Raw genomic sequence first — 17,109 nt, forward strand, 5'->3', positions numbered from 1 at the left:
AAATTTTACATATTAAAGTGTAAAACTTACAGATTAAAGTGTAAAATATACAGATTAAAATGTAAAATATACAGATTAAAGTGTAGAAAATACTAAAATGTGAAGTGCATATGTGACACTAATACGTCACCGTCAATCGGTGAGTGGACAGAAAAAAAACCCTAGAGGAAATGTGAGCAAGCTCACAATGGATACCCCCGCTAAGAAAAATCATAACTGTATTTTTTCCAATATAGAAAATAATGGATGAATCTACTCTATTTTTTAAAACTGTTAATGCAAATATGAGTACACAAACCAATTTCTATTCTCTAAATTCCATTTTATTTCAAGTTGACTGTTAATGCATGAGAACATTTGCATCCTTATGTTAACAAACATGACTCGAATCAAACGAAAATCCACATGTCAAGCAGCTATTTATTATAAAAATTTTGAATTATTAGTATACTAAGCCCGATTTTTTTCCGAATTTTTTTCCCCACACATTTTTTTTTCCAAAAAAAAAAGAAATACATCAGGGCAGGCCATTTTCAGAAAGACGGGGATTATAATCTAAAAAATAATTTTATGTGGCCTGAGACAAGCTTTAGCTTCTTATTATTTCCATTAATACAAGACATGACACAAACAGGAATTAAGCATTTTTTAAACAATGACCTTGGGTCAAGGTCATGACACACCTTCAAGTTATAAGCAATCTCTGTGTGAAGAAAGAACATTCAATGCGTCTCCATAAGAAATATATGGACCGGACACGAATTGTGTACTTTTTCTGCAAGTGACCTTGCCCAAATGACCTTGGTTCAAGGTCATGACACACCCTTAGGTCATAAGAAATCTTTGTTTGAAGTAACAACTTCCAATGTTTCTCCATAAGAAAGATATGGACCGGGCACGAATTTTGCACAGACAGACGGACGGGCGGACAAGGTGATTCCTATATACCCCCAAACTTCGTTTGCGGGGGGTATAATAACATTTATGTATATTATCAATACCCATGTTTTACAAAATGTCATATGAGTGCACAGCATTTTGATGCGGCTTTTAAGTGTTTATCTATCTCTGCATATGTCCTTGTCATGAATTACAATATGATAAACAAACTGATAACAGTTGACCAATTCATCTTACTAGATTTTCATGTTTCTACTTTCGTTTAATGAAATTGACTGAAAAAAGCTTCTTGATATCAATAAAGGCTGTCAGCAATGGGTAAGTCAGAATTTTTGATTTGTTTTTGTTGATAGATAGATTTTAAAAGAATGTACACTATGTGAGATTTTTACAAACGACCAAAGCTCAAGTCAAGACAAATTTACAGGTCAGGACACAGAGAATACGATATTTATTAAAATTAATAATGCCATGAATTCGGGTATGTGACAATTTTCATTTTGTAGGAAAAGTATTAGTTTTTAAAATAAATGATGGAATGGGGGAATATTTTAAAGAATATAGCAACACCAGGAAAAATTGTAGGGGTGGGTGTTGATTTTTTATGTAGAGTAACATCTACTGCCGGTCGCTGTAAGTGGTAAACAACTGCAAATTTGACCTATAAACGCCACGGGACCCTATACTAGTCTTTTTTGTCATATCCTGAAAGGTCTTGAATTGAAGTTTCAAATGATACCAAAGATTTGACTGAAACTATTATAGTAATTAAAGTACTGAGAGGTCATAATGTTCGTATTGAGTTCTATGGGAAAATACTAATAAATAAGTAATTGGTAGGCTTTTCCCATAATCCACATGTCAAGCAGCCATTGACTGTTTTAGATTTTTGTGTATACCGAGCCCGATTTTGTTTCCGAGTTTTTTTCCGCACATTTTTTTTAAAAAAAATGATAAATCGGAGCGGGCTATATTAAGAGGGCCGGGCGGGGATAAAAATTTAAAAAGGTATGGACCAGACACGAATTTTGCACTCATCAAGTGATCTTGACAAATGACCTTGGGTCAAGGTCATGTCACACTCTAACTTGAAGGTCATAAGCAATCAATGTGTGAAGGAAAAACTTCCAATGCTAATCGATAAGAAAGATTTGAATCGGACACTAATTTTGCACAGACATACAGACGGACGAACAAGTTGATTCCTATATATCCCCACCTGTAAATCGTTTGCCGGGGGTATACTTATACAGGAAAAAAAACCATCTCCTAGCGTTAATTTTGATTTATGTATATTATTTGTACACAGCATACTCATTTGTCTTTCGTTAAGTGCTTTTTTGGCAACGTACTTTGATAACACTTTGAATTTATCTTGAACGTGCCTTAAATATGGGAATTTATCAACGCATTTCAAACTTTTATTCAACGTGCATTATGAAGATACGTCAACATTTTTAAACATCGAGACACTTAAAAAAGTATGTTTAAGGTAGTCCATCCATAACTGAGGTGAATTTAACAATTTTGATTGATATGAACTTAATTGAATATCTATTCTAGAATTATTATGAGGCCGACATAAATCAAACTCGGGAATATGTATGCAGTCGATTGAATGAACTTTTTGCACTTTAAATTTTTTTAAAGAGTTGTCTGCCCCTTGCAAAAATTAAAAAAATTCAATTATTAAAAATATGTACGGTAAATAATGAATTTTTTTAGCATTGTGAAAGAAAATGAAAGCTTTTGCAACTTTTTACCAAGAGATTTGTGAGAAAATTATTTGTACAATAAAAATATATTCAAAAATACATTTGTCCCATAAACCTCAATGTTAACTTCAAGATGGGCTAAATTTGTTAACATTCAAAATTTTCAAAAAGTTTAAAGATGAATCTTTACTATTAAATAAACCCCTTAAATTCACACTAAGATATTAGTAATCAAACTTGCAATCTATTAGATAAGAAATATGATAGTTATGGATGGACTACCTTAACTCACAAATTTGGGGATTTAATTTTTAATATTAGTTTCATTGTACAACCTTAAAAAATATAATCAGCTAAAAAAATAAACATTATTGTTCTTTTAAAACCAAATCTTAGTGTCTTTATCAATATTTAAAACAATTACTCAGCAACTTTTAAATGAAATGACACTATAGTATGTCCCAAGATATTTATGCAGCATATTTAAACGATTTTTGAGAAAACACACATACTTGTGAGAGAAGTGCAATTAATATTGAAATCGATGAAAGAGAAAATTTCAAAGATATCTTCATCGACACATTATCTTTATTTTTTTACCAAGAAAAATTCACAGGAGCAAAAACCGATTTCATGCGGAGATTTATAATGAGGAATGTTGACATCTTTCCTCTTTTCGAAAGTCACTCGGGACATCTTTTCTCTGTTCGAAAGTCACTCGGAATACCTTTATCAATTATTCAACGTTATCATCCGGGTACTTTGATCTCTTTTGCAATGGAAAATCCCCGTAGACTTTTCATTTTCAGCCGTATATTGAAAACTGACAAGCAAGAGGGGGCGTTTTAAAGAGAGAATCTCTTCATGCTATTGATCGAACATCGTTTGTACCCAGAGTTATCTATAAATAGAACAATTTAAGATGTTCCGCATAAATATCGTGGGACAGACTATAGAAACAATAGTAAACATTTATAATATCATATTATGATGGGAGCATAAAAAACCTGAAAGTGAAAATTAACATTTACAGATATCATACAGAGAATAGATAATTTAAAAATGGAAGACGAGGCCTGGGAGCTTCTCAAAAGTAATCTACGTGACCTCGAAGAACCAAAAAACGTACTGCTAGTGGGGAGTTTTGGTGCAGGGAAATCCTCATTTATAAACACCATTATAACAGCATTAACGGGGAAGTACGATTATTATGCTGACATAGGAAGTGGCAGTAAACACAGCACTACTAGAATTAAGAGGTACCAATCTTCAACAGTTTTTTAAAAGATCACTTTATTTTTCAAGTACTATAATTGTTTGACATACTAAGTTAAATGCAAATGAAAAGATAGGTTAAAAGCTGTTTGAATGTTTGAATGTTTTTACAACACTGGCGTCGGAAGCAAATTGAAAGTGGGGGGGGGGGGGGCTAGACTCATCCTCTGAAATATTGAGAAAAAAGTAATTCCCAAAATCATGGAAATCCTAATCCGTGGGGGGGGGATACCTATACTTCCCGTAAAACAAAAAAAAATTACTTACCCAACAATTATTTTTTCGAAAATCAAGAAATTCCTAATCCGTGGGGGGGGGGGGGGGGGGGGGGTAAGATGCTTCTGAATCCAACTTTTCAATTTTTCAAGGTAAATTTAGAAACAATAATCTTTCCTGCGAGAAAAAGTGTGGGGGGGGGGGGCTGAACCCTCTATTATGTTATGTTTCTAATGGTAAGGTATAAATTTGCAAAAAAAGTGGGGGCCTAGCCCCCCCGGTTCCGACGCCTATGTACAATGTAATTCAAAAATTGGTTGAGAAACATTAAGAGAATCTTGCCGTGCATTGGAGCTTTACATACACGCAGGATATCGAGTATAAACTACTGGCGCCCTAAAGACGAGGTTGACAAAGAACTGAAACTCCCAACGTTCATCGACATCATCGGATTGGATCCTCAGCTGTCGACATCAGAGGATGATCGCACGATCAACAGTCAGATACTGAACCTGGTCATTAACGGACAACTTCCAGAGAACGCCGACCTACTGGATCTAGGCAAGAATCTGAGGGAAGGGAAACAAATCAAAGAAAGCACGGATGGCAAGACGCCCCCTGTAGACGCCATCATTGCTGTAGTGTCCGCAGAAAATCTAAATGGAGCCATTCCTCAGACTCTAATTGACGAAATTTATGTGGAAGCGAACATGAGAAAGAAACGTAATATATTACATTTTTATATACGAGGGGCGTTCAATAAAGAACGTCATCGTCGTTACAAAAATATTGTATACTTGAATTCGTCCAGACACAGTTGTGTTTAAAAAAAAATATATGAGACATTGACATTTTCATTCGCCCGCTGGCAACGAGGATGAAAAGGGCGAAAATAAAACAGGGGCGAATATGTCCCTGTATACAGTAACACAATAAGATTTTTTTGTTATGTTTTATTGGTTACCTTCAAAGTACTCAGAACGTCAACTGATTTATCCAAGTTTTGAATGCATTCATATAATGTTTTTATGAACTGTATTCATGTACTGACGAATGGCTGAGTTCAAAGCATTCCTTGGGAAGCATATCTTCTTCCTGACAAGTGCTTTTTAATTTAGGAAAAAGAAAAAAGTTACAGGGAGAGTCAAGTCGGGTGAATAGGGAGGATTAGGCAAAACAAGAACCTTTTTTCTAAAATTGATCTCACAATCTCGGATAACTTAGCTGGGGCGTTGTCATGAAGAAGTCAAATGTTGCGAATTCCAGACTTTAGTCTCTTCCCTTCGTAATATTTCTAAACTTCTTAAGCACATAGTTTTTGAATACATGTCCGGTGATTGAACGGCCTTTTGGAATAGCAACTTGAAATTCAGAGCCAGGAGGCTCAAAATAACGTATCCATGTTTCATTACAATTGTTGTAGATTTTAAGTAGTCTTTTACACGTTTCAACCCGCAATCGTATTTGTTTTTCTATTAATAGATGAGGTATCCATATTCCACTAACTTTTCGGGTGCCAAGGTGTTTCTTTGAAATTATAAATACTGCCTCCTATGAAACGTCCATCATTAATAATGATATCGGTAATTTTTGCAAGCATTGCATCCATTGTAGCCGTACGAGGTGCTCCAGGACGTTGCTTATCCCTACGATCTGTTTGGCCATTTTTGAATTTGCTGACTCACCTCTAAACATGTCTCAATTACATACATTTGTTTCCATACACATCACACCGTTCTTCAAAAATTTCTTTCGAGTCTTTAGCTAGCCTGACACATGCTTTTATGTAGCCTCTAATTTCAGCCTTTTGGATGATGACTTGCCAGTCATTTTTTTTATACATGGTCTCGAGAAGGAGTATTCGATGATTAAACGTGGTCAGATAGACGGCCATAAATAGAATATGAACCAAATTATACGTAAAAAGAAATTCACGGGTCAATTAAACCCTGTATTTGATGAAATATGATTAGTGACATTATTGATTGAACGCCCCTCGTATGTATATACATATGAAATTACAATATGTAGAACAGTCAGACCCATAAATATGCCACTTACAATAACTCTCTTCTTTCAGAGATACCTGTGTTTGCTGTTGTCACTAAGATTGATAAGTGTGACTTATCACAGCAGAATCTAGAACGAAAAAAGAATGAGCTTTGTGAAGCAATAAACATTACACCAGACAAACTTCTATTGTGTAGTAATTACCAACCTGATCCAGAACAAGATATTGAGAAAGATATTGATATCTTAAAGTTTTTGATCAAGGTAAATAACTCGTTAATCTTTTTGTGTATTCAAACATAAAACAAATCAACGCAAAAACTTTTAAAGTTACATCATAAAATTCATAATTTGTAGCTTTTTGTCGCAAGCTTTGATAAGCATAGTTCTGTACCTTTAAGGTTTGCAGCCCTCATCTCCAGGCCGTGGAACTAGAGAAGATAGAATTCGAGGCACCGCCACCAATACCGGCGCTTGCCGCTTTGTACAATACCATTTTAGATGACAGATACACCTATATCAGAGTCCAAGCTCTGAAGGTGGCAGTTGCTGTTCTTGTGGTTGCATTCTTTCTTAGCCTCATCATGAATCTTTGGTACAAAATGAAGAGTTACACTGTGTCGTAACCGAGCAACAAAATATTGTTTGCGATTTGTTCTTACGATTTTTTTAAATAAAATATTTCGTAAATGACTGTTAAATAATAATTTGTATTTATCTATAATCAAGTTTAAACTTACGTCTTGATTTAAAAAAAAAATTCATCTTTGCTTAACTATGTACGTGCAATTCAAAAAACTCAAAATGCATTTAAATTTCGGTGCTTTTCCTACTTTAATAGAATAGTTGCTTTGATTAAAGTTATGTCATGTAGAGAAACTCTTTCCTCTTGATCATAAACCTCAGTTGTTGCACGTGCTCCAAAATGAAATTAGTTTTGAAAATCATAACAGATGTATATAAGTGTGTGTTAAAAAAGTTCCCAATGGCAGATATATCTGAGACTGTATACCTATATATGGTAACAAAATATACTAACCCTATAGATAAACCGCTTTGGAATCATTAACATTCGTGGGGGCCACTTTTCGTGGATTTATTAAATTTAAGAGGTTCGTGGGGACGTGATTTAGTTTATTATCTTATACTTACTAAAGATATATGACTTTGCAACCCTAATTATTTAATTTGTGGAGGATGTTTATTCGTGGATGAGAGGTACATGTACCCACAAAAATGAACTACATGTAGATCCATATCGCCCTGACTGTATAGATCTACGTATCCAGAAATGACATATTCAATGTTTATCACAGTAATGATTGGGTGCCTATTTTACTCGATGTTCATAACAGTACTGTTTATTTAAAAATAAAACTGAGTGATATGACATGACTAAAGACACATTTCTTGGCAGTGGTTCATTCTGTCTATTGTAGATTGTTTAAAATGTCATTCATCAAATTGGTTTGAAACATATATACATTTCAATCATAAAGAAACAGAGAAAAAGAGAAAAAAAACCCACGCATTTCTTCCAATTTAATAATTTCCGAGAATACATTTAGAAGCGTGTAGGCGTTTTTGTTGGCAAAACTGGCTTTCCAGTGTCATAATGAGACCACGTTTTGATGACGTCATAGAAGCTGTTTCCCGGACAGTTGGTGTGGCCCACGTCTCGGTGACCGTACAGTTTGTAGTCCGGCGTCAGTTTGTGGTTCTCTACCAGACACGCCAGTAACCCCTGCAGTGCCCCCAGGGCTGCACTGTTGGGGGGTCCGCGCTGGAAGTTGCCCATGACGGCGATCCCTAGGCTGACGATGTTCCAGTAAGGCATGTGTCCCCCTACCGTGTTCCATCCCCTCCCCTCGTAAACGTTTCCGTCCTCCCCAATCATAAAGTTGTACATTATGTCGGAATGGCCTGAAATATATCATCACTGAATTAAAAATCCGAAACATTTCTGAAACACGTCTTACAAAAACTTATATAACATGAATTTCAGTGTATTTATCTACATACCATATATTTCAAATGAGTTAATACTTAGTAACAACGTTTAAATTGCGCTTTTCCAAACGCTACTTTATATGTAATTAAATCAACACCTAAGAACCATTCTCCCCTCAAACAACAAGTTTCTTTACAAAAAAAAAATAATCACCAACCACAAGATAGATAAAATAGATGTCCATGTATACATATCTGATTTATGATATTAATTATATATACTTTGATTGTTCATATGGAAGTTCTGCATGTCCTGCAGTTCCTGGATACAGGCTGCTTTCGTTGTGCAATGGTCCCGGTCTGTGTGGTGGATCAAAGCGACAGTCACAGGTGTGTGGAGGTGATCATGGTCATTGGGGGCCCGGGCTCCCCAGTCATCACGTGATATAATCGTCACGTTGCAAGCCGCACAGAGAGCCGCTTATGAAAAATGATGATGGTTGATTAAACTTTTACCATTTGAAATGACTTATTATCATATATGTTCGTAACAAAAGACTGCAAACACAAAGCAGAAACCAAAGCAACATGCAACTAAAATCTCAAACATAAAAGTTTGGAGGAAAATTCAATTTAATTTGGGAAAAACACAAAACTTAGATTTTATATTTAAAGTTCAATTAAAACAAACTTTACAACAATAATTTAAGTCTATGCCAGGTTATCGATCATCTACATGCCCTTGCTTGTTTAATGTTTCAGGACGAAAGCCACACATCATAACCTTACAATGTTTGAATATTTTTTTTTTTATCAATACCTAGTTTTTACGATTGAATCCATTTAGTAACCAATTAGAGGACCACCTTAAGAATTGCGTAATTCAAAAGTGTATTTCTTACTCTGTATGCACAGAAATAGAAATATGACAAACATCCTTCCTTGGCACTGCGCTATTTGCATGAAGTGTTGTATCACTTATATTTGAGCTTGTAGGCCAAAGATAAGATATTGCACACCATGGATTTCTGCACACATGTTGGAATAAGGAATCGGACATATATATATATATATATATATATATATATATATATATATATATATATATATATATATATATGTGTTTATTACTTCTAGTGGTTCAAATCCACCATATCTTCAAAAACAATTACACACAGACAATGAAGTTATATATTTTTCTCATGGTAAAAAAATACACCTAATTATATTAGGACTAAGGTAGAGAGTAATTCATATCTGAAAACTGTAAAACACCACATATCTGTGCAATACAAGTGTTCTGAACTGAACTGCTGCCACACACCCCTCCCCATATCTACAAATAGCTCCCCATACATCGCACATTCTTACAACTTGACTTCATTAATTTTGTAATCAAAACATGTCTGAAATATATCACGCAAGTCCTCTTAGTTTAAAAGGAAGTAAAGTTAATTCAACTGAAAATGAAACAAAATACTGTTTGATTGATTGGGCAATGCGTATGTTCTTCACAACTTGAAAAAATAAAATCACGTCTGAAAAATTAATAATTAAATTTATTACATACTTAGTAATAAATACAGGTTTTTTTGCACATGTGATACAGATGACATCACAAAATCCGTATCGGCCTCCGGGGCTGATACAGGTTATCGGCCCTCCAGGGCTGATACGGATCCGTATCACACCCCTTGCGGAACTCCTCTGCCTTTTTTCGCTTCGGCATTTTTGCATGTTTACAGACGAAAAATAAAATATTGTTCAGTTACAGTCGACATTTTTAAGTGCAGTTGAAAACTTCAAATGCTAGCAAATGTTTTAAAGCAGTCAACTTTTAAAACCTGATGAAATTCCGTTCTGTAGCTTCATGTTTGTTAAAACAAGAAGAACTCATATTTTTATTTAATACATGCACAGACTACTTTCAAATAGTATTTAAATTCAATTTGTTCAAGTTGATGCCTTTTTACATAATATATAACTAATTATGTAATAAATGTAATAATAAATCTATCAGCCCTCGACCAATATCATCCCTCGGGCCTTCGGCCCTCGGGCTGATATTTGAGTCTTAGGCTGATACAGGCTGTGATATGGAAAAGGGTATGTATTATTCTCTATGAATTTACCTTTCCTTAGATAACAAGAAATTTAGATATATTTCATGGCCAATCAGGGTTTTTTTTTTATCGTGCCAGCGCCTACCGTAAAATAAGACTTATAGTTATAATATTGAAAGACCGAAATTTTAGAGTTTGGAATGGCTTCATTTATCCTTCAAATCTATTATACAATGTTCTTTAATGTATAAACCGAAAGTTTCTCACTAAGTTAATTTTTTTAAGAACCGTACATTGAAAGCTATCCAATGCATATAGTGAGTGTGTATCCGAAATCACATTCCATTTGGATTTTTTTTAAAAAAACATTCTTTAAAAAAAACCAAATATTTAAGGTAGATCTAAATGATGCATTTGTTTTAACAGAGAAAAACAATTAAAAATTCAATTATTAAATTAAATAATTAGTTTTGTGCTTTAAAATAAAGTCATTTGTATATTTTCAAGGTCTGTTTTGATGCATAGTGTACTCGAACTTACTCCATGTACGACTTGCTTTCCGTCGAGACAGGGAGACAAAAATATCTACATGTATAATTCTTGCAAGTATATATGAAGTGGAGTTGTCTCTCTTTGCTTTCAAGGAAAATTCTTGAATATGATAACGCGACTTGAAGACATTGAAATGAATACATGTACATGTATACATAAATTTCCTCGACTACTTTTTAATACTCATAATAAAGAGTACGATTGTACTATAGTATGTAACACTGTGCCGGATAATTATGCCAGTGCCAAGGTGGCATTTTTGCACCCGCTTAAGCTGCATATATCGAAAAATTCAAATATGCCATATGATAGACAATTGCTTAAAGAGTTAACGTCCACTTTTGTTATCATTGTATCTCACCTGTCAGGGAGATATTTACCTTTCAAAATTAGATTCCTATAGGAAAATAATTTTTCCCATAGGAAAAACAATATTCCTATAGGTAATTTGAAATTTCCTATCGGAATACAAGGACTTCCTATAGGAATTTCAATTCCGATAGGATTTGATAAAATCCGATAGGAAAACTTAATATCCGATAGGAAAACTACATGTCTAAATCAAATTCCTACAGGAAATACCATTTTCCTATAGGAAATATAATTCCTATAGGACTTTTAAAAAATCCTATAGGATTGTCAATATTTCCTGTAGGAGTATCAATTCTCCTATGGGAATTATCATTTTCCTATGGGATATTAATTCTTAAAGGTAAATATCTCACCTGTCAGGTGAAACACACTGAAAACAAAAGTGGTAATATACTCTCTAGACAATGGTCTATCATTTGGTATACATGGATTTTCCTGAAACTGCATCTTAAGCGGGTGCAAAAATGCCACCTTGGCACTGGCATAATTATCCGGCACAGTGTTATGTATTTGTTGTATGTATACGGTACTTCACATGCCTATTCACATATGAATATGAATAAAAAAATATCTATAAAGGCAGTGAAATATTGTAAATGTGTAACGATAAGAAATGCATTGCTGTGTATGATTTGATAGAAAGTACTCGCCTGGACCTATTATAGTGAGTATGATAATCTGACTCAGTCACTGAATAAGCGACAGCTGTTTGTTCTGCGAGAGCCCTGGATAAGAATCTGACTGAATGATGGAGACGGACCCCCAGTACAACGTTTGATGCCCTTCTTTCTTCCTAGTCTTGAGGTTCCATTTAGATATCGCTACTGAGATGTCACAACTGTATAGTGAGATGCAGAGATTTAAAAAATCCCCATTTAATAAGATTTCGTAAATTTAAATCCTGATAACCCCCCCCCCTCTCCCGATAATTAATTGCCGTTAAAATAGTTAACGCATCAATTTTTGACAACAATCTGATGTGTTTTGTACGATACACTTGATTTCACTTTTCTGAAATATAAAGAATTTAATTTTGAAGATAGGAAAAAAATCTACTCATTCTTGAATTAACACGAGCATCAAATCTGTTATTTTTTGTTTCTTTTCTAACTCATTGAGTACCTAGTAAAAGAGTAAGATTTTACATTAGGTAATGGGATTTGAAAGCTTCCATTTAAATATCCATTGTTAAATCAAATCCTTTCTTGCATATATATATATTACTAATTCTTTTTTTTAAATTGTAAATAACATAGAGTTAAACTCTTTGAATAATTTCATGTTCATTACGCGCTTTTTAATTTAATTTTGATTTTTTATTATGTTTTAAAAATTAATAAATTTGAAAAAAGAATTGTATTACAATATTATTTTTAAAAAATCATACATTCAACAGTTTTATATAAATTACCCAATTTATTGTACCATTTTCAAAGTCTGTGTATCATAAGAATTTATGCTACACATATCTGATTACTTTACAGATGGATATTTTTATTGTTTATAAGAAAACCATTACTCGGCTATCGACTAGTTGATAAACTTCAAGAAGATCAGAGGAGGAAATCTTTTCACACACCACAAGTACAGGGTGATTTTCATTTCATTTTCCGGTATGAAGACGTCAAACGGTGAAATGAGGGCCTCTAATTCGCCTTAATAGACATTTGATTGGGATTAAATCTGCGATTTATTGCTCCGTAATTACATTAAAGAACAGAATGTTTCCCGGAGTTTTCAAAGGCAAAATTTGGAGATTTAATTACGAGCCCCTCTTCGCTACACATCTGCGTTATTAAGCTCGGTTTGGGTAGCTTCACTTTGCTTCATTTATTGTCCCCTAGTTTGGGAATTATTCAATTGGTCGTTCTCCCCTCGATTCATTGGTCCCTCAATTCAATTCCTCGTCGAGTAATTGTCGAAATTTGTCACATTAAGTGCTTTAACTGTCATCGCTTTTTGGATGGCTACTTTTGGTTTGGCTCACCTTAATGGCTATCCCTTTCGCTTAGGGTTGGTCATGTGGCAAAAGAACAATCCAACTTTGGGGAGAAAACCTTTGACAGAATACTTAACTAAAACGAACATTAATTCTGATTATTTCCGATGAAATGTCATTTATCATCATTAGTAGCGACTTTAAAATCGCTTGGCTAACCCAGATACCATAATGAAGAAATTGTAAGATTATTTGAACTTCATAAACGTTTTATTCGTAGCTCTTGGAAGTGTTCTTTGTGGCAAAATCTGATATCAATTGTACATTAAGGAAAATTGGGTTAGAATTATCCCCTTAAACTCGAAGAATAATGGTGTGGTTTTAGACTTTATAATCTTTCAAATCCAATACAATATCTGGAACCGCAAGATAACGAACACTATTGGGATCCAAAGACTATACGTGTTTTAGTACATCCTTCTAAGAAACTTATACATCATAAACAACATGATATTCTTACTGAAATTTCTTTCTAACATTAGAGATATCTTGATTCTTATTTGACTATGATTTTTGTAGTTATTGAAATTTCATTCGACATAAATTGGTTCATTTGAACCTCGCAGGATCGATGGCTACCGTATTTAACTGAAATACTAGTATATGCGGAAATCAAACTCGAAAATACACATATATATTTATATATATATATATAATTAGTTATATTCATTTCCTTATAACCAACGCCTACAAATGTCAGAAAATAGATTGAAATTATTGGAACTAATCGACCTATTGACTTTACACCATATCATGATCCCCCCCCCCCCCAAAAAAAAAAAAAAAGAAAAGGAAAAAAAATGAATTCAATAATAAAAACTTATAAAATGTCCAAATTTTGTATATATGTGCTCAAGCATATGTGAGAGAGCTTTATTGGCCATTGTTTAGTTCCCTATAAAAATCATAAAAAATTACAAGCATCTAAAAACGATCACGAATCAGTTAATTCTTGTGTTTATTATACCAAAAATTTTGGAACACAGCGGAATAAATACCAAAAAAACTAACTATTTTAAGACGATTGTGACTTTTATCGATTCCCATGTTATGCTCATTGTATCAATGGAAGCAAATTACATTTCTTTATTCCGATAATTTTATTCAAACGAAAATGGCGATCATCGTAAATGGTTTTGCAATTTGGAGATATTATCGAAATATTTCTAGAAACGGTTCGGGGCGAGAATTGGAATTACGCGGGGATTATACTGGACACTTTGTTTTATTAAAAGACAAAATAGCGTCTGATAAGCGAATAGGGGGACGAATGAGCAATATAAAGTTGATATAAAGTGAATCAAAATGCGCATGAATTTTGCGGCGGTGTAATTCGAAGGATTTATCTTATAGAAAATGCAATTCACGTCGAGCCAAAAACAGGCCTTCACTAATGCTGGGCAAATTGCTCCCGCATAAGAAAAACGGAAAGAATAACAGCAGAATTAAGCGAGATTGCCTACTTTGGGGTTCATCTAAATATTTTAATACACTTTGTAAATGATAACATAATGCCAATTATGTACATTGTCAGGGCTCGCAAATTTGGAGCTGTGTGAGAATTGTCCTTAGTATCTTGTTTAATGTAAAAAATTTTGAAACAGCAAGTTCTAATTATACCGATTAATTTTTATTCGTATCTTTTACAATTCGAAACCGCGTATGGTTTTCTTTTTATAGCAGTAATGGATATTTCTATTCGCCATTAATATTGCTAGTTTTGTAGATGTATTTCTTCTTTCATAATTATGTAGTTTTTATTTTGTTGTCCTGAAGAAGGGACGGGTTGTCCCGAAAATTTGACAATATTTTACATTATTGTTCGTGTCGTTGGTTATTTTTAGTGCTTTTACATATATATATATATATATATATATATATATATATATATATATATATATATATATATATATATATATATATATATAACAAAGAAACAATAAAATAAACAACTACGTTTTAAGAGATATAATAGTTAGTGCTAACTGCAATATACCAATGTTATTAGAATTGCAGTAGGAAGCTTCATTGGCGCATCAAGACTGTTTCTTTCTCCGTTTGCGCCTATTGATACCAGAATGTTTGCAAAGGCAACGGAGAGGCATTGTAGTGGTGTCTCCCAGCCATCTAGTGCGGCATGTCCTGCTCATAAAAGATAATCATGTTTATTTTGTTATTGGCTTCGTCGAATAAAATGTCTTTAATTCCATGTTTATGCATGGCTATCGGAGATTTCCGTCGAAAAATGTCCCTCTTCCCCTTATAATCATCGATTCCTGTCTTTTTCCACAATTCCTGTCAGTTTTCATGGACAATGATTCCGGCGGTCTGAGCGAATATAATTAGTATCGTGGAGACATTGTATGATATATTAACTGCCTCCGCTTAATCATTGGCGTATGATATCTTTTAATTTTCTTGATGTAAAAAGAGCACTGGGTTGCGTTTGACGCGTGCCTAATTCATCAGCTACTTTTACATAAATAACGCATTAATGAACAAGAATTTTACCCAACATTCTTCTCAAATAAAAGAATGACGAATATGTCCAGTTGGAGGCAAGAAGCGTGCAAGAGAAATGACCATGGATCGCCGATTATATAGAATTTCTGATTCTCTGTACTAATGATAAATCACTCGAAGCGTTATAATTCATTTCATTTCATATAATTGATATTAATATCTGTTTTTACATTTGTTTACACTTATTGTTTCTGGTCTGCAAATTTATCGCTTCATTATACCCCCTGTTCACTCCGTCAGTTTCTCTTAAAAAGATTTAAAAAGATTGATTAAATATCTGAAAATTTTCTATGACTTTTCTTCTTAATACTACAATGTTCTGTCGAAAAATTTGGTCATGTCTGCACAACAACCGATACTAACTGAACCAATAGTAATCAAACTGAATATATTACGATAACAGTGTTTTCATAATACCAAGAAAAAGCCGGCTGAACTAAAGAAACTTAGCATAATTTAAAAATAATTAATTTATTACATCCTAAAATTCATTGATATGAACATTTCTGTCAGTGTTGTATAACCGTATCTGTATTTAAGTAACCGTTAGTCTCTTCATATTTCTAGTTTAAAAAGTCAAATTACGTTATCAACCCATCAGAAAATTCAAAATATTCGGATGTTCTAGGAATTAATACAAACTATATTAATCAGCAGAAAACCCCCCCAAAAAACACAAAAAACAAAACAAAACAAAACAAAAAATTAAAAACACAAAACAACACAAATATAAAACCGTAACAAAAAAAGAATTTCATATGTTAAGTTGTAAATCTTAATGCAGATAATTGCATTCAGATTAAAAAAATTCCTTGCTAGTGAGACTTGAAATGGAAGCAGTTACATTGATTCATTATGAGTATTGGACGACGAGTTCTGTTTACAGTAGGTGGGCAACAATTGTCTCTTATCGTCTGTACAATACTCTTTAAGTAAATATAAATATTGACCCAATCGAGACTCATGTAACATACACGTAAAACTGAAGAATGTCGGGTGTCAACTATGCGCCAATTTGAAGGAAGCAGACGACACGGTGAGAGCTGAGGGTGACAAAGATGGCATTCCGCCATTACTATTATTTTGTTTGGGATTTATTGATATGTTTGGTCAACACCAGAGTAATGAAAAAATGATTTTATTAAAAGCGAGGTTATTGTGACATAAACCAATGATACGATGTAGTAAGGCACATTTTATAAACTGAATAAAATAATAATTTAAAGTACCCGTGAAATAGAAATGAATTTATTAATTATTAAATATTCCATTATCCAAATGCATAAATATACATGTATTTGATCTTGACTTTTTTGATTACTTTTTTATTTCTAGTATTTACATAGAAACGACTTATTCAAGATTAAATTAAATTCATCTATTAATTATGATTATGTTTAGGATGAATCTCTTGAAATGTGAAAATACTAATTATACTTGTTTACCATATTTGTAGTTCGCTAGCAAAATAGAAAAATCTACGACAGTCCAATTGCCTCCGGCCTGAGAAATATTAGGAAACCAAAAATGTCAT

The 17,109-nt window shown here is 33.4% G+C and overlaps 2 protein-coding genes across 2 annotated transcripts; one reads left to right on the forward strand and one right to left on the reverse strand.

The window, feature by feature from the left end:
* The first annotated feature begins 1,081 nt into the window (after nucleotides 1-1,081).
* Nucleotides 1,082-6,818, forward strand: LOC105335999 (interferon-induced protein 44-like). Its single transcript, XM_011440155.3, has 5 exons — nucleotides 1,082-1,218; nucleotides 3,649-3,874; nucleotides 4,477-4,829; nucleotides 6,187-6,380; nucleotides 6,518-6,818. Exons 1-5 carry the CDS (start codon nucleotides 1,215-1,217, stop codon nucleotides 6,740-6,742), a joined length of 1,002 nt encoding a protein of 333 aa, XP_011438457.3. The 5' UTR covers nucleotides 1,082-1,214; the 3' UTR covers nucleotides 6,743-6,818.
* Nucleotides 6,819-7,645: 827 nt separating this feature from the next.
* Nucleotides 7,646-9,082, reverse strand: LOC105335998 (peptidoglycan-recognition protein SC2). The gene is made up of 3 exons (XM_011440153.4): nucleotides 8,969-9,082; nucleotides 8,349-8,546; nucleotides 7,646-8,039 (listed from the first exon to the last, which is right to left on the reverse strand). The coding sequence occupies exons 1-3, from the start codon at nucleotides 9,027-9,029 to the stop codon at nucleotides 7,681-7,683; spliced, it is 618 nt and encodes a 205-aa protein (XP_011438455.3). The 5' UTR covers nucleotides 9,030-9,082; the 3' UTR covers nucleotides 7,646-7,680.
* Nucleotides 9,083-17,109: the final 8,027 nt, after the last annotated feature.

This window comes from Magallana gigas, chromosome 8 (assembly GCF_963853765.1).
Source record: "Magallana gigas chromosome 8, xbMagGiga1.1, whole genome shotgun sequence".
NCBI classification, from domain to species: Eukaryota; Metazoa; Mollusca; class Bivalvia; order Ostreida; family Ostreidae; genus Magallana; species Magallana gigas.

Bases quoted from the DNA above. Each gene is read 5' to 3' on its own strand.
- LOC105335999 (XM_011440155.3), top strand. The intron at 4,830-6,186 runs GTAATATATTAC...CTCTTCTTTCAG, and splicing joins AGCGAACATGAGAAAGAAAC to AGATACCTGTGTTTGCTGTT. The intron at 6,381-6,517 runs GTAAATAACTCG...TGTACCTTTAAG, and splicing joins TCTTAAAGTTTTTGATCAAG to GTTTGCAGCCCTCATCTCCA.
- LOC105335998 (XM_011440153.4), bottom strand. From the start codon at position 9,029: ATGCAAATAGCGCAGTGCCAAGGAAGGATGTTTGTCATATTTCTATTT. The intron at 8,547-8,968 runs GTAAGAAATACA...ATTTTTCATAAG, and splicing joins TCTATTTCTGTGCATACAGA to CGGCTCTCTGTGCGGCTTGC. The intron at 8,040-8,348 runs GTATATATAATT...GATATATTTCAG, and splicing joins CTTCCATATGAACAATCAAA to GCCATTCCGACATAATGTAC.